At 47.5% G+C, this 25610-nt stretch overlaps 1 protein-coding gene across 10 annotated transcripts in view; it reads right to left on the reverse strand.

Moving 5' to 3' along the window:
• The window catches only part of LOC127577915 (liprin-beta-2-like), a 285732-nt gene that overhangs the window by 89328 nt on the left and 170794 nt on the right, over positions 1-25610 (reverse strand). For 8 of the 10 annotated variants that reach the window (XM_052029584.1, XM_052029587.1, XM_052029581.1 and 5 more), the window contains 2 exons: positions 10927-11055; positions 3871-3963 (listed from right to left, as the gene is read on the reverse strand). The exons of 1 other annotated variant lie outside the window; for it this stretch is intronic. In XM_052029584.1, the coding sequence (XP_051885544.1) occupies positions 3871-3963; positions 10927-11055 (222 nt within the window). The remainder of the gene's footprint in view (positions 1-3870; positions 3964-10926; positions 11056-25610) is intronic. One more of the 10 variants, XM_052029588.1, reaches the window with a different exon arrangement.

The raw sequence follows: 25610 nt of genomic DNA on the forward strand, positions 1-25610 counted from the left end.
ATGACCTTAAATACTAATTTACAATCCCAATGATCATTAATACTGTTAAGGAACTTAGTAACCTGTCAGTCAACCTGCAAAGTACAAGTCCGGAAGTGATGGACTACTCTCCACTTACCTGGACGAGTTCCAACAACTCTCACAAAGCTCAACACCATCCCGGACAAAGCAGCCCACTTGACTGGTTTCCCATCCGATACTCTATACACTCACACCCTCCATCATCAGTGCAAAGAGGCTGCTGTGTGCACCATCTTCAATATGCACAGCAGTTACTCACCGGGATTACTCCAACAGCACCTCTCAAACCTGTGACCTCTACCACCAAGGAGGACAAGGATCAGCAGGTGAATGGAAACACCACCACCTGCAGGTTCTCCTTCAAATCGAACATGACCCCGACACGGAGATACATCCCTGGTCTTCATCATTGCTGGGTCTAAATCCTGGAGAACACGCCCCAGTCCTCACTGAGGGGTCAGCGGTGGGAAGGGTGAGCAGCTTCAAGTTCCTGGGTGTCAACATCTCAGAGGATCTATCCTGGGCCCAACACACTGATGCAATCACGAAGAAGGCACGCCAGCAGCTCTACTTCCATTAGGTGTTTGAGAAGAATTGGTACGTCACCAAAGACTCTTACAGATTTCTACAGATGTACGGTGGAGAGCATTCTGACTGGTTGCATCGCCACCTGGTATGGAGGCTCCAATGCGCAGGATCACAAGAGGCTGCAGAGGGTTGTAGACTCAGCCAGCTCCATCACGGGCACAACCCTCCTCACCATCAAGGACATCTTCAAGAGGTGGTGCGTTAAGAAGGCAGCATCCATCACTAAGGACCCTCACCATCTGGGACATGCCCTCTTCACCTTATTACCATCGGGGAGGAGGTACAGGAGCCTGAAGACCCACACTCAATGATTCAGGAACAGCTTCTTCCCCTCCGCCATCAGATTTCTCAACAGTCCATGAACCCATAAACACTTATTCTTTTTGTTTGGCACTATTTATTTATTTTTGTAATTTATAGTAATTTTATGCTTGCACTGCACTGCTGATGCAAAACAACACATTTCATGTTATACTAATTCGAAGGTGGCTTCCCTGACACATATGCTTTGGTCCTGTCCCCTTTTGGAAAAATATTGGAAAGACATTTTTAACATTATTTCATTTGTATTGAATATTGATTTACAACCTCACCTTATTACTGCAATTTTTGGGTTCCCAGTGATGGAATCTCGCCATTTATCTGCTTCTGCTCGTCGTATAATCGCCTTTGTCACATTAATGGCCAAGCGATCCATTTTGTTTAAATAGAAGGATGCAAGACCTCCCACCGCTTTTCAGTGGTTTTCTCAAACTACAGCATGCTTAAACTTAGAAAAAATTAGGAGTGGTACTGTTGATCCTCGGCTTCAATTTGAGGAAGTTTGGAGTCTATTTATTCAATATTTCCATGTGATATAAGCTGACCTTTTTCAGATCCCTCTCAATAACCCTTGAATGCAGAGGAGCGGAATTGATGACATAATATTTCTTTTTCTTTTTAATTGAAGAAATATCAGTCCAGTTTTCTTTTAAGATTTTGGTTTTTGGTTTATTATCTTTTTTTTTGATTTGGGGGATCTTCTTTCATACAATTAAATTTCACTTCTTTTCAATCTTTCCTTTTGTATTTGTTCACTTAATAAGAGAGCGGGAGGTCTAGATTACTTTTTTTTACTCCTTGTGATTATATATTTTAACTGTTATGATTGCTCTCCTGATCTCTTTGCACTGTATAATTACTAATGTTAGATGTATTATTTTGTACTAATTTGAAAATTAATAAAAAGATTGAAAAAGAAATTTCATGTCATACAAGTCAGTGATAATAAACCTGATTCTGATTCGACAGCACTGTAGAAGTACCCTCACCATGCGGACTGTTTCTAATGCCTATTTTGCTCTCGTCTCTGGTTTTCTCTGACCTCCTCAAGCAAACTCTGCACAATAGCGTGACATCTTCTCAAATTTGTCAACTTCCTGCCTCGAGCCTAGATACTCAAAGTCAACTAGAGCTGCACACATTCAGCTGGGTTTCCAGATCTCTCCGGGAGCTCCAACCCAACGACTAGAAGCCCCTCCAGTCTACAACCCTCCATGCTCCTCAAGGTCTGATTGTCCTCAGTTCACCAATGGCAGCCAGACTGGAGGGGAAAACATTTACGCATCGAGTTGCGATTTGCGATTTGGAAAACGCTGCCCGAGAGGGTTGCGGAAGCAGAGTCTGCAGGAGCTTTCCAAAGAAGAATTGACAAGGGAAGCAAACATTGCCAGGTTGAAAGAGAGCGGGACCAAAGATAGTTGCTTCAAGGAGCTGGCACAGACACAATGGGTTGAATGGCCTCTTTGAGATATTGGTGAGGTTCCATAATGTCACTCTCCCAACGAACTTGTTTACAGGGCATGTGGTATCTGGACAAACTTGGGCTCTTTTCTCTGGAGCGGCAGAGGCTGAGGGGTGATCCGTTGGAAGTGTATAAAATTATGAGGGGCAGACATAGGGTGGACAAGCAATATCTTTTTCCCATTATTGAGCGATCCAATACCAGAGGGCATGCATTTAAGGTGAGAGGGGGTAGGTTCAGAAGAGACGTGAGGGGAACGGTTTTTTTTAGAGAGTGGTGGATGCCTGGAATGCGTTGCCTGATAGGGCGGTGGAGGCAAATTCATTGGGGGCTTTTAAGAGGGGCTTGGATGGGCACATGAATGAGAGGAAAATAGAGGGATATGGGCATTCTGTAGGTAGGAGGGATTAGCTATGTCGGCACAACATTGTGGGCCGAAGGCCCTGTTCTGTGCCGTACTGTTCTATGTTCCGTGACTGAGACCACACGCTGCAAAAATCTTACACACTCATGCTATCAGCTATTAAAGAGACCCATTACAAGAGAGGCAAAACTGCTTTGAACTTCGTGGTAATGACTAGCACATATGCAAATAAAGGACTGTCGAGATGTCAAACAACACCAAAGTTGTTGGCAATTCTGGTCCAGAGGACAATTACTATTTGCAGAGATACCATCCAGAGTTTGAGCAAGTCTTTGTGAAACACTGACAATAGAAGGAATGAGAAATTCAGATTCACAGTGTTATACAGTACAGAAACAGGCCCTTCAGTCCACCTTGTCCATGCTGACCAAGGTATCTTCTTGAGGTTATCCTGCTGTTATAAGACGATTGAACGGTCCCCTAGTACGATCACAAACACAATGGCCTCGCACCTTATTGTCTGCCTGCACTGCACTTTCTCTGCAAACGTAACACTTTATTCTGCATTCTGTTATTGTTTTCCCGTGTACTACCTCAAAGTAATAATGTGATGAAACAATCTGTATGGATGGCATGCAAAACAAAGTTCTTCACTGCACCTCAGTACACGTGACAATAATAAACCAATTACCAATATGCGACTCCAGACACACTAATGTGGGTGACTCTTAACTACCCTCTTAAAGAGAGCCACACTCGATTCAAGGGCAATTAGGGATGGGCAATAAATGCTGGCCCTGCCCAGCAATATTTTTTTTATTTACAGCGTGGTAACAGGCCCTTCCGGCCCAATGAGTCCACGCCGCCCATTTTTTTTTAAACCCAAATTAATCTACCCGTACGTCTTTGGAATGTGGGAGGAAACCGGAGCACCAGGAGGAAACCCACGCAGACACGGGGAGAACGTACAAAGTCCTTACAGACAGCGGCCGGAATTGAACCCCGATCGCTGGCGCTGTAATAGCGTCGCACTAACCGCTACGCTATTTGTGAATGAACAAAATGTGCCTCAGTTAAAACCCCAGCAGGAGTGATGGCAAACCTTACTCCATACCTTTGTGGCATCCAGTTTCTGCTTGTATTCTATCTTTTCGTTCTCCAGCTCCTCCACCTTGGATTTCAGCCTCTGTAATTCCCGGAGTAAGCTCTGGAAAGTCAGTGAACGTGAGTGTTGTTAACGGAGTGTCGTCAAGAGAGCTGAAATACAGACCGGCCTAAGGGACCACGAGTGGAGTTGGCTGGAAGTCGGATAATAAGGACTCACGCTGGTCCCTGAAGGCAAAACTCTCCGTAATGCTCAAGATCCCATAACCGTCGTCATTGGCCCAGTGTTTAAGGGCATAAGAAATAGGACTAGGCCACTTGGCCCTTCGAGTCGGTGCTATCACTCATCAAAACCTACTTCAGTGTCACTTTCCTGCCTTCTCCCTACATCAGGCATGCCAGTGTAGCGGTTAGCATAACACTATTACAGCGCCAGTGACCCGGGTTCAATTCCGGCCGCTGTCTGCAAGGAGTTTGTACGTTCTCCCTGTGACTGCGTGGGTTTCCTCTGGGTGCTCCGGTTTCCTCCCACATTCCAAAGACGTACGGGTTAGGAAGTTGTGGGCATGCTATGTTGGCACCGGAAGCGTGGCGACACTTGCGCGCTGCCTCCAGAACACTCTACGCAAAAGATGCATTTCACTGTGTGTCTCGGTGTTCATGTGACTAATAAAGATATCTTATCTTTTGATTCTCCCAATATCCAGAGGTTTATAAAATCACGAGGGGCTTAGATAAGACCGATTATTACAGTCGTTTTCCCAGGTAGGAGAGTCTAAAACTGGAGGGCACAGGTTTAAGGTGAGAGGGGACGATTTGGAGGGCACCTGAGGGGCAAGTTTTAAATTTTTAAATTTTATTTACAGTGTGGTAACAGGCCCTTCCGGCCCAACGAGTCCGCGCAGCCCATTTGAAACCCAAATTAACCTACCCGTACGTCTTTGCAATGTGGGAGGAAACCAGAGCACCCGGAGGAAACCCACGCAGACATGGGGAGAACGTACAAACTCCTTACAGACAGCGACGGGAATCAAACCCCGGTCGCTGGCGCTGCAATAGCGTCCCGCTAACCGCTATGCTACTGTGTCGCCCTAGATATATAAATGCACACAGAGAGTGGTGGCTATATGGAACGAGCTGCTAGAGGAAATGGCAGGGGTGGGTACAATTATAACGTTTGGTCAAGTACATAGACAGGAAAGTTTTAGAGGGAGATGGGCCAAATGTGGGCATCCTGGTCGGCATGGACGAGTTGGGCTGAAGGGCCTGTTTCTGTGCTGTGTGACTCTATGACTATCCACAAATCTGTTGATCTCTGTTTGGAGTGAACTCAGTGACCTGAGCCACCACAACTCAGTGAGGCAGAGCATCCCAAAGGATCACTACCCTCTGAGTACAGACCCTTCTCCTCATCTCAGTCGTCAGTGGCTGAGCTCTGATTCTGAGACAGTGACCGGTGGTTTCAGACTCCAATTGGAAACACTGTTCTTGCCTCCACCTATTAAAACCCTGTAAGGATATTGTAATGAGATCGCCTCTCATTTTTCTAAAATCAAGAAAATACCGACCAAGTCTTCTCAATCTCACCTTGTACCTACTGTTCCTGTAGGGAATTTTGGTGTAATTTGGTCTCACAGATAAAAATGGTCATAGAGTCATAGTCAAAGAGTTATACAGGACGAAAATAGGCCCTATGGCCCAACTCATTCATACTGACCAAGATTTCGATCTGAGCTAGTCCCACTTGCCCGCATTTGGCCCATATCCCTCTCAACATTTAAAGCCTGTCCTGGTCGAATCACGTAGATGCCACGGCCAAGAAAGTTCACCAGTACCTCCGCTTCCTCAGGAGGCTAAAGAAATTTGGTTTGTCCCCTTTGACTCTCACCAACTTTTACTGATGCACCATAGAAAGCATCCTATCCGGATGTATCACGGCTTGGTACGGCAACTGCTCTGCCCAGGACCGCAAGAAGCTGCAGAGAGTTGTGGACACAGCCCAGCGCATCACGGACACCAGTCTCCCCTCCTTGGACTCTGCCTTTACCTCCTCGTTGTCTTGGTGAAGCAGCCAGCATAATCAAAGACCCCACCCACCCGGGTCATTCTCTCTTCTCTCCTCTCCCATCAGGTAGAAGATACAGGAGCCTGAGGGCACGTACCACCAGGCTCAAGGACAGCTTCTACCCCACTGTGATAAGACTATTGAACGGCTCCCTTATACAGTGAGATGGACTATGACCTCACGATCTACCTTGTTGTGACCTTGCACCTTATTGCACTGCACTTTCTCTGTAGCTGTGACACTTTACTCTGTACTGTTACTGTTTTTACCTGTACTACATCAATGTACTCTACTAACCCAATGTAACTGCACTGTGTAATGAATTGACCTGTACGAACAGTATGCAAGTCAAGTTTTTCACTGCACCTCGGTACAAGTGACAATAATAAACCAATACATTTCCCATCCATGTACCTGTCCAAGTGCCTTTTAAACACTGTAATTGTACCCTCCTCTACCACTTCCTCTGGTACCTCGTTCCATATACGCACCACCCTCTGTGTCAAATACTTGTCCCTCAGGTCCCCTTTAAATCTTCCCCTTTTCACCTTAAACCTATGCTCTCTAGTTTTAAACTCCCATACCATGGGACAAAGGCTGTGATCATCCACCTTATCAATATCCCTCTTGATTTTATAAACCTCTGTACATTGGCTCTGGAAGCATGGCGACACTTGCGGGCTGCCCCCAGAACACTCTCCGCAAAAGATGCATTTCGCCGTGTGTTTCGATGTACATGTGACTAATAAAGATAGCTTATCTTATCTTAAAGGTCACCCCTCAGCCTCCTACACTCCAGGGAAAACAATCCCAGACTATCCAGCCTCTCCTTATAACTCAAGCCCTCCAGTCCCGGCAACATCCTTGTGAACCTTTTCTGCACTCTCTCCAGTTTAATGACGTCCTTCCTGTAGCAGGGCGACCCAAACTGCACACTGTATTCCAAGTTGTAACATGGTGCTCCAACTCCTAGACTCAGTGACCTGACTGATGAAGGCAAGTGTGATTGTATATCTTAGCGAGAGAGAGTGTAACACATACAGCAGGAAATAAGTGATACAGACGTGTTTGGAGACACAGAGATGGATGTATACAGAGGCCTACACAGAGACACAGGCTCCAGATGTCAGGAATCAGAAATAAAACTGTTATGTTAAATGTAGTGAAAGTGAGCTCAGGAAACCTAAAGTCTGGGGATCTTGTGTGAAAACCTATTCATTAAAAACTGATTTAGTTTTATCAGTGTACATCCAATGCTAAGCATATTCCTTCCCTCGATGAGCAAAACATTATTGCAACCTTTTGTCTTAGGGACAGATTCATCTCCGGAAAACTAGCTTTTGTATTTCTGAGCTGTTGCTGAAAGAGAACATGAGACTTCAATTAGAATTAAAAACAAACCTCCCCCCACTAACTAATCTTGGTTATGTGCCTTGGGGAGGTTGTAAAATGTGTAGCAGAAATACCAGGTTGGAGAGCACAGGGACTTGTCCATTACTGACCCACGAAACACACTGAATCAATTAAAGAATTCTGAAAGCCCTAGGGCACTCTCTCTCCAGTCTAATTAAGTTGCTCTAAGCTTTGAAGGCCACAGACTGAACAACATGTTGAAATGGTAGTAAAATTTATGTAGAAATTGGAAACAGCGTTGGTTCTGACGTTTGACGGTGCAGTAAGGAAATTTCACTAAAAACACCCCTGAGATCGTGTTGCTGGCATTAGCTGTTGAGTTCCCAACATATTCGTTTGCATAATTGCAAACACTAAAAATCTTCCAGGAACCCATGCAGCCTGGCAATGTCATATGTTGTAGCTCGTTCTTGTTAGAAAAGTTGTGTTGAAGAAGGCTGACGTGGCTTTGTTGTACAAATGTATAAATGACATCACCAATATTCAACGCTGACATCTATTGCATCACTTGCAAAAGACTCGTGATGAAAAACTTCAAAAACCGGCAGCCTCAAGTCTTCAGGCAGATTTCCTGATCTATTATACTCCAACATGCCTTTAATTCACATTTAAAAAAGAATATTGCACAGTAGTATAATGAATTTTTCAGTGAGACCGGTAAGTTCATAACGAAGTGTGGGAAATGGGGGTCTGCTGAGTTTAGAAAGAGCACAGGAAATGACGCCACAGTGAGAGTTTAGAGGGGGCGCGGGAAATGGGATCTCGCTGAGATTTTAGAGGCAGCACAGGCAATGGGCCCCGGCGAGTTTAGAGGGAGTGTAGGAAATAGGGCCCCAGCGAGTTTAGAGGGTTCGAGGGAAAGCAAGATGCCACGGTAGTGTAGCGGTTAGCGTAACACTATTACAGCGCCAGCGACTCGGGTTCAATACCCGCCGCTGCCTGTAAGGAGTTTGTACGTTCTCCCCGTGTGTCTGCGTGGGTTTCCTCCGGGTGCTCCGGTTTCCTCCCACATTCCAAAGTCGTGCGGGTTAGGAAGTTGTGGGCACGCTATGTTGGCGCCGGAAGCGTGGCGACACTTGCGGGCTGCCCCCAGCACATTCTCAGTAACGCAAAAAGATGCATCTCACTGTGTGTTTTGATGTACATGTGACTAATAAATATCTATATCTATTCTCCGAATAATCAGACAGTGGATTAGTAGACCTCTACTGTAATCAGGAAAGCTGACAGAATGTTAATTATTGTGAGGAGGATTGAACACGAGGAAAGAGATTATGCTTCAGTTATGTAGATCACATTCGGACTACAGTGTACAGCGCTGGTGTCTTAAGGAAGGATGTTAATACATTGGAAACAGTTCAGGGAAGGTTCACTGGGTTAATAGCTGGAGTACAGGTGTTGTCCTATACGGAAACATTGAACACATTAGGTTTTGATCGGGTGGAGTATAAGGGAGTGTGAAAGGACTTGACTGAAACATACAAGGTCCTTGATGGGGTGGTTATGGAGTGGATGTTCCCCCTTGGTTTTTTGTTATATATTCACTCAAGCGAAGTGGCCTTCCCAGACTGAGCCAGCATTTAGGTGCCCGTCCTGAGTTGCCCGTGAGAAGGTGGCGGTGAGCTGCCTTCTTGAACCGCTGCAGTCCTTGAGGTGTGGGTGTACCCACAGTGCTGTGAGGGAGGGAGTTCCAGGACTTTGACCCAGCGACGGTGAAGGAACGGCGACGTATTTCCAAGTCAGGATGGTGTGAGGCTTGGAGGGCAACTCCCAGGGGGTGGTGGTCCCTGAGCTTTTACTTCCCTTGTCCTTCTAGCTGGTAGAGGTGGTGGGTTTGCAAGGTGCTGTCTGAGGAGTCTTGGTGAGTTGGTGCAGTGCATCCTGTAGATGGTACAAACTACTGCTGCTGTACGTCGGTGGTGGAGTGAGTGAGTGGTTGTAGATGGGGTGCCTGTCAGGTGGGCTGCTGTGTCTCATATGGTGTGGGCTTCTCGAGTGTGGTTGAAGCTCTCTAGGCAAGTGGAGAGTGTCCCATCACACTCCTGACCTGAGCCGTGTAGACGGTGGACAGGCTTTGGGGAGTGAGGAGGTGAGTTACTCACCGCAGGGTTCCCAGCCTCTGACCTGCTCTTGTAGCCACACTGTGTATGTGGCTACAGCAGTTCACTTTCTGGTCAATGGTAAGGCCCAGGTTACTGGCAGGGGGGGGGGGGGGAGTCAGTGATGGTGATACCACTGAATGTCAGGGGGTGGTAGGTGGATTTTCTCTTATTGGATATCGTCATTGCCTGACACTTGTGTGTCAGGAATGTTACATGCCACCTATCAGCCCCAGCCTGGATATTGTGGGAGAACATACAACTGGCAGTTACGTGCTTAAGAGATGTGGTGAAACTTTCCCTCTCAGAGGGTTGTGAGTCTTTAGACTTCTCTTCCTCAAAAGACTGAAGCAGAGGTGAAAAAATTCTAGATAAGCAAGGAGGGGAAGAGTTACCCTGGGGTGTGCAGGAAGGTGGAGTTGAGGTTAAAATCAGATCAGCCAATACATGACAGCACAGATTTGAGGGACTGAGTGGCCTAGTTCTGCTTCTGATTCCTTTGTTGAAGTTAAAAATAAGATGCCCGTTCTACAACGTGTAACCAAAATGATCCATCATTTTAAATCATCCATCAACTAAAAGGCACCTTGGTCTTCAGGTACATGGTTCCCTGAAAGTGGAGTCACAGATAGACAGGGTGGTGAAGAAGGCTTCTGGCACGCTGGCCTTCATAAGTCAGGGCATTGAGTACAAGGGTTGGGAGGTTATGGTGCAGTTGTATAAGACACTGGTGAGGCCGCATTTGGAGTATTGTGTACAGTTCTGGTCACCCAGTTATAGAAATATTAAATTGGAAAGAGTGCAGAAATATTTACAAGGGACTGCGTTACAGGGAGAGGTTGAGCAAGTTGGGACTTTTTTTCCTTGGAGCCTAGGAGACTGAGAGATGATCTTATAGAGGTGTATAAAATCCTGAGGGGTATAGATAGGGTGAATGCACACAGTCTTTTTCCCAGGGTTGGGGCATCAAGAACTAGAGGGCACAGGTTTAAGGGGAGAGGGGAAAGATTTAATAGGAACCTGAGGGGCAACTTTTCCCCACACAGAAGGTGCTACATATATGGAATGAGCTGCCAGAGTTGAGGCAGGTACAACTCTGTAACTGTAACGCTCTATTCTGCACTGTTATTGTTTTCCCTTGTACTGCCTCAATGCACTGATGTGATGAAATGATCTGTATGGACGGCATGCAAAACAGTTTTTCACTGTACCGAGGTACATGTGACAATAATAAACCAATTTACCAACTTACAATAACAACATTAAAAGACACTTGGACAGGTACATGCATGGGAAAGGTTTAGAGGGATATGGGTTAAATGCGGGCAGATGGGACAAGCTCAGTGGGGCACCATGGTCGGCATGGATACGTTGGGTCGAAGGGCCTGTTTCTGTGCTGTACGATCCTACGACTCTATGATTGCATGTGGCAATAAACTCAACTTTGACTGTATGGAGGTAGCAAAGAGAAAGGAAGGGTGTAGCTAACCTTACTCCTCTGTGGATCATCACTCTCCCGCCGGTCCTTCTCTATTCCAGCCAGTTTAATTTTCAGGGTGGTTATCTCCTCCATGAGATCCAGCTTCTGGGACTCCAGAGCTGTTCGGCTCAGCAACTCCTAGAAACAGCAGGAAGGCTCATTTACAGAGCAGAAAGTCTTTCCCACTTCCAATCCATGAGTCCTGGAGAGAGAGGGTTTACTTCTGGAGGAACGCGGACAACTGGCAGCTGATGGGACCCTTGTTCGTGTCAAAAACGAGCGAGTTCACTTGGCACGATCGCAGCCGCTCCCCCACAACTCCAGCGTTCGAGGTACCAGTAGGGGAAAGGACAGAACCCACCATACAGTAGCCTGCTGACTCCTGTTGAAGGCTCCCTCCATTAGTGCAGTTTTTACAACACTCAAGAAGCTCGACACCGTACAGGACATAGCAGCCTGCTCGATAGGCACCCCATCCACAACCATTCACTCACTCCACCACCGACGCACAGTGGCAGCAGTTTGCACCATCTACAGGATGCACTGCAGCAACTCACCGAGACTCCTCAGACAGCACCTTCCAAACCCACCACCTCTAACACCAAGGCATAGCGGACTGCAGGCCAAGAGGTGGTAAATGGGATGCCGTATGTGCTGTTTCGTGCTCCGGTTTCCTCCCACATCCCAAAGACATGCGGGTTGGTAGGTTAATTGTTCACTGTCAATTGCCCCTGGTGTGCAGGTGAGGGGTAGAATCTGGGGCGGGGAGTTGGAGTAGGTGGAGGAGGGAAAGTGGCAGGTTGATGGGGAACTGAGTAGATCAGGAGGAGAGAGGAAAGGGACAGAGGGGAAGCGGTTTACCAGAAGTTGGAGAATTCATGCCGTTTGGATGGTCGACGACCCAGGCAGAACACGAGGTGCTGCTGCTCTGGTTTGCATTTAGCCTCACCCTGGCAGTGGAGGAGGCCGAGGATAGACAGGTCGGTGTGGGAATGGGGAGGGGTAATAAAGTGGCTGGCAAGCGGGAGCTCCAGGCGGCCACGGCAGACAGAGCGTGGGTGCTCGGCAAAGCAGTCTGTCTCACCGATGTAGAGAGGAGATGCATCGAACCCACGCCGCTGGAGAGGTCAGGCAGTGGCTACACAAGCTGCGCCACTGCGCCACCCAAAACAAGAGCACCATGGGGTAGTGGTTGAGTTACTGGGCTGGCTTGGACCATTGCTTCAGAGGCAAGGGTTCAAATCCCACTATGATCGCCGGGTATTAAATTCACACCATTTAAGAAATTGCAGAGAAGGTGCTCAAAAGCCTATCAGAATGTCATAAAACCTTTCTGGTTTGCAACTGCTCTTTAGGGAAAGAACTCACTGCCAAATCCAGATGCGATAAATCATCAATTAACATAATGGAAGTCAGTCACTTGTGCTTGGGGAAAGGGTAAAACAAAATAACTCAAACCTTTCAGCTTTGTCCTAATACAATAATTTCTAAGCTCTTGAAATTTCAACAATTTCCTTGTCCTGTTTTTATTAAATATACTTAGTACTTCCCTTCCTCTGGCAGGTCGTGAGAAGTAGCTCAACTGTAGTGACCTCAAAAAGGCCTCTCAGAATTCCAGCAGCTGACATCCATTTAACTCTGTCACAGGATGACTTGTTCTAAGGTTAAGGCATCCGCTCTATTTCAATTGGTAACAGGGTCCCATTCGATCAGGGACTTGGGCATCAAAGTGTCACACGATCCAGGTTAATGCTTCAGGAGCATTTTTGAAAGGGGACCTCCCCATTCCCCCCTCCCGCCTCCTCAAGGGAGGGGTGGTGCTGAGAGAGGTCAGCGGGGATGCGAAGGGGGCAATGGGTAGAGTGGCCCTCTTGGAGGGCTTTACTGAGGGAGTGTCACACTGTGGGAGTGGCGTTGCTGAGGGAGCACCGTCCCATTGGAGCAGTTGTCCCAAGAGAACGACACACCGTTGGAAGGCTGTACTGAGGGGGTGCCACACTGTCAGAGGAGCAGTACTGGGGGGACACAACACTGGAGGAGATGCCATCTGTCGGATAAGATGTTAACACAAGGCCTCAGATTAGATTAGAACAAGTAGAGATTTGGGAAGGGAGGAAATGTACCACATAGAACAGTACAGCACAGGAACAGGCCCTTCGGCCCACAATGTCTGTGCTGAACTCAGTGCCAAATTAAACTAAATCTCTTCTGCCTGTACATGAGCCATATCCCTCTATTCCCTGAATATTCATGTGTCTGTCTAAAAGCCGCTTAAACCCCTCTATCATATCTGCTTCCACCACTACCCCTGGCAGCACATTCCAGGCACCCACCACTCTGTATAAAAAACAACTTGCCCCGCACATCTCCTTTAAACCTTCCCCCTCTCACCTTAAATGCATCTCCTCTAGTATTTGACATTTCTACCCTGGAAAAAAAATTCTGAACTTCTACTCCATCTACGCCTCTCATAATTTTATAAACTTCTAACAGGCCTCCCCTCAGCCTCTGCCGCTCCAGAAAAAACAAACCAAGTTTGTCCAACCTCTCCTTAGCTCATACCCTCTAATCCTGGCATCATCCTGGTGAACCCCTTCTGCATCTTCTCCAAAGCTTCCACAACCTTCCTGTAACGGGGCGACCAGAACTGCACGCAATACTCCAAGTGCGGCCTAATCAAAGTTTTATACAGCTGCAACGTGACTTGTCTGTCCTGTCACATCACAGTTTGCAAATGAATCCACAGCCAATGTTTCGAAGGAATGGCATCTCTGGAGTCCTGCCCAATACTGACTCTTCTATCAACATTGCTAAAAATAACAGGGCTGTTTAAGCTTTCTCACACTGCTGTTTAAAGGAACTTTTGTGTGCAAATTGAGAGAGTGACTGATTATCAGAGAGACTTCATTTAGAATTAGCATGGAAACAGGTCCTTGGACCCCTCTGAGTCCATGCTGACCATTAAACACCCTTTTACATGAAGTCTATTTTATTCTCCCCACATTCTTGTTAACTCCCCCCAGATCCTCCCACTCACCTGCACACGGGTGGCAATTTACAGCGGCCAAGCTAGCTACAACCTGCACGTCTTTGGGATGTGGGAGGAAACCCACAGGGTCACAGGGAGAACGTGCAAACTCCACACAGACAGCAGTGGAGGTTAGGATCGAACCCAGGTCTCTGGAGCTGTGAGACAGCGGTTCTACCAGCTGCGCCACCGTGGCGCTTGCTCTGCGGAAGAGAGCTTGTGAATACCATGATGTTGTAAAAAGCTCTGAACTCTGTATCTCATCACGGTTCTCCAATCTGGCAATTCATCACAGAAACCAGCCTCCCCTCCATGGACTCTGTCTACACTTCTCGCTGCCTCGGGAAACAGCCAAAATAATCAAGGACCCCTCCCACCCCGAACATTCTCTCTTCTCCCCTCTCCCCTTGGGCAAATGATGCAAAGGCTTGAGAGCACGTACCACCAGGCTCAAGGACAGCTTCTATCCCACTGTGATCAGACTCCTGAACGGACCTCTTGTACGCTAAAAGATGAACTCTTGATCTCTCAATCTACCTCGTGGTGGCCCTTGCACTCTATTTGTCCACCTGCATTGCACTTTCTCTGTAACTATAACATATCATTCTGAATTCTGTTATTTTTTCCTTTTGCAGTGCCTCGATGTACTTACGTGTGGAATGATCTGTCTGGACGGCACGCAAAACAGAAGCTTTTCACTGTATCTCAGTACATCTGACAATAATAAACCAATTACCAACTGTGACCACCAACGGGAAGATCCCCAGTTTCCATTAATTTGACAGTCTCTCTCCATGCAGATGGAGTACAGCTCAGTAGGTCCCCTCAGTAAGTCTCACACTCCCAAACCAGCAGAGGATGCCTGGATGTAACAAGAGCCTGCACACAGCTGCACAAAGTCACACAAGGACACCTGCTGCTCCTTCCCGCTGTGGTCACCTCATGCACAAATGGAGATCTGACAGTGTAGGGGGAGGCCCTTCGGCCCCATGCTAGCCCTTTGCAAGCCCTCTCTGACCTGTTCCCCTCTGTTGTCCTGCCCTGCAGATCCTTCTTCCTCAGCACTCATCCTTTTGAATGCTCCTGGTGGGTCTGCTCCCACTTCCCTTCTAGGCAGCACATCCCAGATCAAAGCAGCCCTTGCCACCAAATGAAAAACAACCCCCGCAGCTCCTTTGCCAAGTATTTTGCATCGGTGGCTTCTCAGTTACACTTCTCCGCAGTCGACCACATGCGTCTTGCCCCCGATGTACGTTCCTGAACCCTGCCTCTCCCCTCTTTCCCAGGTGAGGCCGTGCCTTGCATAGTGAAGTAACATGGGCAGGAACAGCAGTGTAGTGGTTAGCGTAACGCTATTACAGAGCCAGCGACCCGGGTTCCATTCCTGCCGTTGCCCGTAAGGAGTTTGTACGTTCTCCCCGTGTCCGCGTGAGTTTCCTCCGGGTGCTCCGGTTTCCTCCCACATTCCAAAGACGTACGGGTTAGGAAGTTGTGGGCGTGCTATGTTGGCGCCGGAAGCGTGGCGACACTTGTGGGCTGCCCCCAGAACACTCTACGCAAAAGATGCATTTCACTGTGTGTTTCGATGTACACGTGACTAATAAAAATATCTTGTGTACAGAGGCCCTCCCCGACTAACCCTGCCAAACACTGGCGGAAATCCTGCCCACCAACAGCCCCACTCCGATGGTTATCCGCAAAGAGTTCCCCAGAAAATGACTTGGAATGTGATCAATGGAATACTGGGCAGTTCGTGAAGTCCGAATTCCCTAGGTTTGTGACAGTGAGCCGCATCATTCCAGCATTCCTGGGACCTTTGCTCTAGCTCCTCCCCCGAACATGATCACTCTCAGCCCATGGAAGTGGATTAAATGTGAAAGTTTCCCCTGTTGCGGGTCACGTTACTGCTTTGGTGAGTTAGCATTGCCAGCGAGTGCAAAGGCTAGCAGCAGAACCAGTCAGTGCTTCCTACAGGTTAGAGACGCCTGCTTCCTGATTTGGAGAGTCTCTGTGGGAAGGTCAAACTCCTATAATTCCCAGGAACTCTTGGCTTTGTGACAACGTGACTGATGAACCACCCTGCGCATCACAGGCCAGCTCTCAGATACTTTCTCAACAAGTGGCATAGAGTTATACAGCACTGAAACAGGCCCTTCAGCCCAACTCATCCATGGTGCCCACCAAGCTAGTCCCACTTGCCCTTGTTTGGCCTGTATCCCTCTAAACCTTTCCTATTCATGTACTCATCCAAATGACTTCTGTATGTTAATGTACCTGCCTCAACCATTTCCTCTGGCAGCTCATTCCACATACTGACCACCCTCTGGGTGAAGAAGTTTCCCCTCAGTTCCCTTTTAAATCCTCCCTCTCTCACCTTAAACCTATGCCTTCTAGTTTTTAGTTCCCCTTCCTTGGGAAAAGACTGTGTGCATTCACCCTGTCTATACCTCTCATGATTTTATACACCTCTTTCAGTATCCTCCACTCCAAGGAATAAAGTCCTAGCCTGCCCAACCTCTCCCTATAACTCAAGGCCTTCGAGTCTTGGCAAGCATCCTCGTAAAGCTTCTCTGCACAGGATCTGTACACTCTCTTCCAAAGTGAGAGGGTTATCTGGCCAAATACAGAGACTTGAGCACAAAAATATCGAGGTTGATCCTGCAGTTCAGATTAATGACGTGGCATTATTAGAACCGCTGTCCTTTGGATGGGTCAATATTCCAGGGCTCTGCCTGGTCTCTCAGAGCCATGGAGTTGTACAGCACAGAAACAGGCCCTTCTGCCCACCACATCCATACTGACCCTTTTGCCAGTCGCTTCAACTCCCCCTCCCACACTATCACTGATATGTCAGTCCTCGGCCTCCTCCGCTGCCAGGAGAATTCCAAGCGCAAGCTGGAGGAACAGCACCTCATTGGAACCTTGCAGCCTAACGGCATGAACATTGAATTCTCCCACTTTAGGTAATGCCCAAACCCAACAGGCTTCTTCTCTTCTTCCCTTTCCTAGCCCCCTCTTTTTCCCTTCTCTCTCCTTCCCTTTGACCCATCCCCCAGTGGATCTGCTCTCCCCTCCTCCCCCCGAACCTGCCTATCACTACCTCTTAACCCATCACCACCCTGTGCCCACCCCGCCTCCCCTCTTTTGTCCACCGATCACTGCTCTGCTTTTCCCTCTTATATTTTGGGCTTCCCCTTTTCCTATCTTCCGTCCTGAAGAAGGGTCCTGCCCCGAAACGTTGACCGCCTGCTTTTCTCCACGGATGCTGCCTGGCCTGCTGAGTTCCTCCAGCATCACGGTGTTTTTCAGATTCCAGCATCTGCGGTCCTTTGTTTCTCTTTTGCCCGGCTATGCTGATCCCAACTGTCATCATTAGGACCTTATCCCTCTATATCTTGCCTATTTCAGTGTCTGTCTAAATGCCTCGTGAACATGGTAATTGTATCTGTTCCCACCACCTCCTCTGGCAGTGAGTTCTAGATCTAAAGCACTCTCTGAAATAAAAACAGAAAATGCTGGGAACACTCAGCAGGTCAGGCAGCATCTGTGGGATGAGAAACAGAGCTGACGTTTCATTCAAAGACCTGTGGTCAGAACTGGGGCAAGAGTGGAGGGGTGTCAGTTTTCAAAGCAGAGCCGGGGGGCGTGGGGGGGGGGGGAGTGAGGTGTGAGACAAAAGACCACATGGAGAGAGGTTAAGGCAGATCGGGTGAGAAGGAGCAGGAGTACTGACCGTTAGTGAGGCAGTGAAGAGGACTGTGGTGGGAATGGGAACTGATGAGAGAGAAGATTCCCGGAAGCTGGAAGGTTCAATGCTCATTCAAGAAGGTTGCAAAGTGCCCAGATAGAAGATGAGATGTTCCTCTAGTTTACATTGGGCCTCACTGTCGTGAACACTTAACCAGTACACCAGCTTGGAAGAAGTGCAAGTGAATTGTGTGCAGTTCTGGTCACCTACCTACAGCAAAGATATCAATAAGCTTGAAAGAGTGCAGAGAAAATTTACACGGATGTTGCCGGGACTTGAGGACCTGAGTTAAAGGGAAAGGTTGAATAGGTTCGGACTTTATTCTCTGGAGCGCAGGAGAATGAGGGGAGATCTTACAGAGGTATACAAAATGATGAGGCATATAGATAGGGTGAATGCATGCAGGATTTTTCCCCAAAGGTTGGATGAGACCAGAACTAGAAGTCATAGGTTTAGGGTGAAAGGTGAATTATTTAAGGGGAATCTGAGGGGGAACTTCTTCACTCAGAGGGTGGTGCGAGTGCGGAACGAGCTGCCAGCGGAAGTGGTGGATGCGGGTTCAACTGTAACATTGAAGAGAAGTTTGGATAGGTACGTGGATGGGAGGGGTTTGGAGGGATATGGTCCGGGTGCAGGTAGATGGGACAGGGCAGAAGATCAGGTTGGCATGGACTAGATGGGCCAAAGGGCCTGTTTCTGTGCTGTAGTGCTCTATGACCATAATTGCTGCTTCACCTTTTTATTGAACGTTCATTCAAGGGAAGTGGGCTTTGCAGGCTAAGCCAGCATTTAATGATGCATCTCTAGAGAACTCTGGTTAGGCCGCATTTAGAGTATTGCATGTAATTCTGGTCACCTCACTATAGGAAGGACATCGAGGCTTTAGAGAGGGTGCAGAGGAGGTTTACCAGGATGCTATTTGGATTAGAGAGCATGTGCTATCAGGAGAGGCTGGACAAACTTGGGCTCTTCTCTCTGGAGTGGCGGAGGCTGAGGGGTGATCTGTTGGAAGTGTATAAAATTATGAGGGGCAAAGATAGAGTGGACAAGCAATATCTTTTTTCCCATTATTGAGGATCCAATACCAGAGGGCATGCATTTAAGGTGAGAGGGGGTAGGTTCAGAACAGACATGAGGGGTGTGTTTTTTTACTGAGAGAGTGGTGGATGCCTGGAATGTATTGCCTGATAGGGTGGCGGAGGCAAATTCATTGGGGGCTTTTAAGAGGGGCTTGGATGGGCACATGAATGAGAGGAAAATGGAGGGATCTGGGCATTCTGTAGGTAGGAGGGATTAGCTATGTCAGCACAACATCGTGGGCTGAAGGGCCTGCTCTGTGCTGTACTGTTCTATGTTCTCTGTTTAATTGCCCGTCCCTAATTCCCTTTGAGAATGTGGTGATGAGTTGCTTTCTTGAAGTTCTGCAAAGATGGTTTGGGACCCCGTACGGTGGGAAGGGAAGGTGAAAGGGCAAGCGTTGCATGGGAAAGTGCCGTGGGTGGGGACCAAAGAGAAGACCAGGGAGCCATGAAGTGAACGGTCTCTGCGAAATTCCTGGAAACCTTTGTCCTTGTTAAAATGGGATACGTACATGGAAAAAGGATGCAGACACGGAGACCGTGCACATTATGTACTTGTGCAGACGGGAATCACGGCATTCAGTGGATGGCACAATGGTGCAGTTAGCAGAGCAGCTGCCTTACGCCTCCAGCGACCCAGGTTCGATCCCGATCTTCAGCACTGTCTGTGTGGAGTTTGCACGTTCTCCCTGTGACTGCGTGGGTTTCCCCCGGGTGCTCCAGTTTCCTCCCGCATCCCAAAGACGTGCGGGTCGGTGGGTTAATTGGTCACTCTGGTGTGTGGGTGAGGGGTAGAATCTTGGGGGGGAGTTGACGAGAAGGTGGGGAGCATGAAATGGGGCTAAAGTGTTAAAGGATGCTTGATGGTGCAGACTCGATGAGCTGAACGGCCTATTTCCATGCTATGTGGCTCTAAGACAATTATAAATTGTTGTTAACACTACAGATGAAGTAAAAACATTTTCTTTGGTCTTTTCCAGGAGGGAGAGGGAGGATCCAGAAGAAACTCCGAGATGCAGGAATTACACAGAACCAGCCAAAACAGGATCTTAATGGATAACATCTGCTTGCTTTGTCTGGTGAATGAATCGAGCTGTTCACCCCATCTGGCCAATAATTCGAGCTGTAGATGTTCACCCAGCCACACATCAGACCTTTAACCCATGGATCAATGACATACTGCGGTCAGGACAATGAATTACATTCGCAAAAGCAGCTGAGGTTGTTATTATAGAAGTTCAAAGGGAAACAATAGAGATATTCAAAATTGTAGAAAGGTTTGCAGTGGCAGGGGTGTCCTAACCAGAGGACACGGATTGAGAATGTAGAACGGTCCAGCACAGGAACAGGCCCTTTGGCCCACCATGTCTGTGCCTAACATGATGCCAAATTAAACTAAATCTCTTCTGCCTGCAAGTGATCCGTATCCCTCCATTCCCCGCATATTCATATGTCTAACAGCCTCTTAAACACCACTATCGTATCTGCTTCCACCACCACCTCTGGCAGCTTGTTCCAGGCACCATAAAATATAGGAGCAGAATTAGGCCATTCAGCCCATTAAGTCTACTCCGCCATGCAATCATGGCTGATTTTTTTCAACCCCATTCTCCCGTCTTCTCCCCTTAACCCTTACCCTCTTACCAATCAAGGATACCCTTAAATACACCCAATACACTGTCCTAAATACAACCAATGACTTGACCTCTGTGGCAACGAATTCCACAGATTCACCACCCTCAGGCTGAAGAAATTCCTCCTCATCTCAGTTCTAAAGGGACGTCCCTTTATTCTGAGGCTGTGCCCTCGGATCCTAGACTCTCCTACTGATGGAGACATCCTCTCCATGTTCACTCTATCCAGGGCTTTCAGTATTCGGTAGGTTTCAATGAGATTCCCCCTCCCCCCCCCTTATCCTTCTGAACTCCATCGAGAACAGACCCAGGGCCATCAAACGCTACTCATAGGTTAAGCCTTTCATTTCTGGGATCATTCTTGTGAACCTCCTCTGGACCCTCTCCAGGGCCAGCACATCTTTCCCTAGATACAGGGACCAAAATTGCTCACAATATTCCAAGCGTTGCCCGGCCAACGCCTTATCCTCTCACCGAGCACTCTGTGTAAACAAAAACTTGTCCTGCACATCTCCTTTAATGAGAGCCAGTGGCAAAACAAACCAAGGGACAACGGGGCATCGGAGAGTTGTTTTAAACCAACTAGTTGCTGTGCGACTGCTGCCTGGATGGGAAGGCAAGCGGTTTCAGCCAGAACTTTCAAACAGGAACTGGAGAAGTGTTTGCACAAAACAGTGTGCAACTCACACCTGTGCATAAGTCACAACTTAGCAAAACAGTTGGTGCTCTGTAACCTTCATCTCAATAATACAAAAAGGACAATTCAAGTTTTGAAACCCTGTTTGATGCAGAGTCTCGACCTGAGACATCGACTGTTCATTTCCCTCCACAGATGCTGCCCGACCCGCCGAGTTCCTCCAGTAGTTTGTTTTTTTGCTCCAGATTCCAGCATCTGCAGTCTCGTTTCTCCTGTTTACCCTGTTATATTTTAACATTTCACTGCTTCCATTAAACTGCTGAGTAAAAATATTGAGTACAGGAGTTGAGACCTCATGTTACAGCTGTATGAGATGTTGGTGAGGCTACATTTGGAGCACTGCATGCAGTTCTGCTCACCCAGCTATAGGAAGGATGTCATTAAACTGGAGTGAGTACAGAAAAGATTTGAGGATTTTACTGGAACTGGAGAGCTTGAGTTATAAGGAGGGACTAGGATTTCTTCCCCTGAAGTGAAGGAGGCTGAGGGGAGACCTTATAGAGGGTTATAAAATTATGAGGGGAGTACATAAGGTGAATGGTCACAGTCCTTTTCCTAGGGTAGGGGAGTCCAAAATTAGAGGGCACAGGTTTGAGGTGAGAGGGGAAAGATTTAAAAGGGACCCGAGGGGAAATTTTTTCACACAGAGGGTGGTGGGTACAGAGAACGAGCTGCCAGAGGAAGTGGTAGAGGCGGATCCAATTATGACAATTAAAAGGTACTTGGACAGATACATGGATAGGAAAGATGTGGAGGGATATGGACCAAACGCGGGCAAATGGGATCAGCTCTGTTAGGCAACTTGGTCAGCATGGACAAGTTGGGCTGAAGGGCCTGTTTCCATGCTGTATAACTCAATGACTGTCTGACTGAATTTTACTATTCTTATGAAACATAAATATGAAAAAATGATTTCACCAGAACTTATTTTATCATCCAAAGTACCTTATAACATAGAACAGCACAGCACAGGAACAGGCCCTTTGGCCCATATTGTCTGTGCTGACCATGATGCCAATTTAAACTGCACATCTGCCTGCACGTGGTCTATATCCCTCCATTCCCTGCCTGTTCTTGTGTCTGTCTAAATGCTTCTTAAATGTTGCCACCGTAACACTGGTGTACACTAGACAACACTTTCTAAACTCCAGACTCTCCTCAGAGCCACTAGGTTCTGCATAACCCTGACCCTCCCTCGGCAACGAAACACTACAGACCTCCTCTTGCACTGCCGTGGACCCATCTCCGATTGTGCTTTTTTGCACCAATGTTTTGATTTGCACAGAATTTTTCTTCACTGTCTGGTATAATTTTATGTATAATTTATGTTCTGTGGGTTGTCTGAATCTACGTGCCTGTGATGCTGCTGAAAGCAAGTTTTTCATTGTACCTGTACCTCAACGTACTTGTGCACATGGCAATAAACTCGACTTGACACTTCCCTACTAATTCTCCCTGTACACTATTCTTCCTACATTCCAAACAATTCTACCACCCACCTCCACACTGGGGGACATGAGAGTAAACTCAACTTAGAACATAGAACAGTACAGCACAATACAGGCCCTTCGACCCACAATGTTGTGCCGACCTTTAAACCTCGCCAAAGACTATCTAACTCCTTCCTCCCACATATCCCCCTATTTTAAATTCCTCCATATGCTTATCTAGCAATCTCTTGAATTTGACCAGTGTACCTGCCTCCACCACCACCCCAGGCAGCGCATTCCATGCCCCAACCACTCTTGGGGTCAAAAACCTCCCTCTGATATCTCCCTTGAACTTCCCACCCATCACTTTAAAGCCATGCCCTCTTGTACTGAGCATTGGTGCCCTGGGAAAGAGGCGCTGGCTGTCCACTCTATCTATTCCTCTTAATATTTTGTACACCTCTATCATGTCTCCTCTCATCCTCCTTCTCTACAAAGAGTAAAGCCCTAGCTCCCTTAGTCTCTCCTCATAATGCATACTCTCTAAACCAGGCAGCATCCTGGTAAATCTCTTCTGCACCCTTTCTAACGCCTCCACTTCCTTCCTATAATGAGGCGACCAGAACTGGACAGTACTCTAAGTGCTGTGACTTAACTTGACTTAACATTGCAGCCCCTTTCAAAAGCAGGAGACTTGTACACCAGTGTTTACAGTACTTGTAAAAGGAGTGCAGGGGAGAACAGAGAGGGAGTGGGGCCGATTGGCTGGGGCTTTCACAGCAGCACGATGGGCTGAATATCCTCCCCCCCCCCTTCCCCGAGTTTGAATGTTGCCAAGGAAGTAGAATAGAGGGGTGGGGAAGCATCGTGTTTCAGAGGGGCTACTCGAGGCAGAGAGATGCCCACAGCTGTTTAGGCTGATGAAACAATAGCAGCCAGTGTTTGGGTGTCTCGAGTTACAAGTACGAGGTCTGGCTTGGACCAGAGTACAATGGGAGCAAACAGTACATCCGGCATCAAACCAAGAAACCATCCAGCAAACTACCGGCGAGCAGCTACTTGACCAGAAAACCACAAAACCTGGAACATATGGAAATGGAGATTGTGACCTTATACTTCCTTACAACCAAGGAGGCCATTCAGCCTATCGAGTCTATGCCAGCTCTCAGAGCAATCTCATCAGTCCTATTCCCCCACTTATTTCCCTGTAACATTCGGTTCTTGAACCAGCCGGCACCACCCTAATCACAACAGTTAAGCAACACTGTGACCACTTTGCACGAACATGGACTTTTTTTTTGTTCTAATTGTGTTCTTTCTTGTAAAGATTATGTTTAATTTAAGGTTAATTTATGTTTTTTCTTGTGAATGCTGCTTATCTGACGCTCTGTGCCTGTGATGCTGCTGCAGGTAAGTTTTTCATTGCACCTGTGCACACATGGACCTGTGCATGTGACAATAAACTCGACTTTGACTTTGAAGTTATGAGGGGCATAGATAGAATAGAAAGTGAGAAACCTTTTCCCCGAGTACAGGTGTCTATGCCATCTTCTCGCAGCTCCCATGGGGCAGGAGGTACAGAAGCCTGAAGTCCCACACCACCAGGTTCAGGAACAGCTACTTCCCTTCAACCATTCGGTTCTTGAACCAACCAGCAAAACCGCAATCACTGGAGTTTAGCAACACTGTGACCACGTTGAACTAAAATGGACTTTGTGTTGTTTTTGTTCCAATTGCGTTCTTGCTTCTATAATTTATGATTAATTTATGTTTTTCTCGTGAATGCTCCTTATCTGATGCTCTGTGCCTGTGATGCTGCTGCAAGTAAGTTTTTCATTGCACCTGTGCACACATGGACCTGTGCAGATGACAATAAACTCCACTTTGACTTTGTAACATTTTCTCTCTCTGACGTGACCATCGACTCTCCTGCACCCACCTACACCAAGGGTAAGTTACAGTCACCTATTAACCTACAATGTTAATCTCAAGTGAGATGTTAAACCAAACCTGTGCTGAGGCTCTTTAAGAGGATGAGATGGATCCCAGTGAGAGCGAGGGCAGTGGGGTGGGTTGAGAGGTCTCCCCAAGGGGAGTCCTAAGCTAATAGTTGGTCTTCAGTGAATAACAGTGATTGTGATGACTGGGCAGTCATCTCACTGCAGCTTCTAGAGTCTTCCTGTATTTCCAGCGTCAAGAACAGCTGACTCTTGCTTCTATTTCTTGCAGAGCCAGCAATTCAGAGTCCTGTCAGCTGATGACACAAGCAGCAAGGGTAGAGCAATGAAGATCAGTGCCTCACAGCTCCAGAGACCCAGGTTTGATCCTGACCTCGGGTGTGGTCTGTGTGGAGTTTGCACATTCTCCCTGTGACCACGTGGGTGCTCCGGTTTCCTCCCACATCCTAAAGAAATGCGGGTTGGTGGGTTAATTGGCCACTGCAAGTTAACCCTAGTGTGTGGGTGAGGGGTAGAATCCGGGGGGAGTTGATGGGAATGTGGAGGGAATAAAATGGGATCAGTATGAATGAGTGGTTGATGGTTAGTACAGACTCAGTGGGCTGAAGGGCCTGTTTCTGTGCTGAATCTCTCTACGACAAGAAACCTGAACTGCAGGATTCATAGAGTCACAGAGATGTACAGCATGGAAAAAGGCCCTTCAGCCCATCACGTCCATGCCGACCAAGACGTACATTCAAGCTAATCGCATTTCTCAGCACTTGGGCTATATCCCTCTAAACTCATCGTCCATAAACCTGTCCACGTATTTCTTAAATGTATCTAATGTACCTGCCTCAACCACTTCCATATATCTCTGACCTGCTGTGTAAAATAAGTTGCCCCTCAGGTTCTTATGAAACCACAAGGCATCCTACACGTATGTGAAGAATAGGAGGATGACTAGATTGAGGGTAGGACCAATCAGGGATAAAAGAGGAAACACGTGCCTGGAGTCGGAAGAGGCAGGGGAGATCCTTAATGAATACTTTGCTTCAGTATTGACCAGAGAGAGAGGGACTTTGATGTCCGTGAGGATGGTGTACGACAGACTGATATGCTAGGGCATGTTGACATGAG

The sequence above is a fragment of the Pristis pectinata genome, chromosome 14, assembly GCF_009764475.1.
Source record: "Pristis pectinata isolate sPriPec2 chromosome 14, sPriPec2.1.pri, whole genome shotgun sequence".
Lineage (NCBI taxonomy): Eukaryota > Metazoa > Chordata > Chondrichthyes > Rhinopristiformes > Pristidae > Pristis > Pristis pectinata.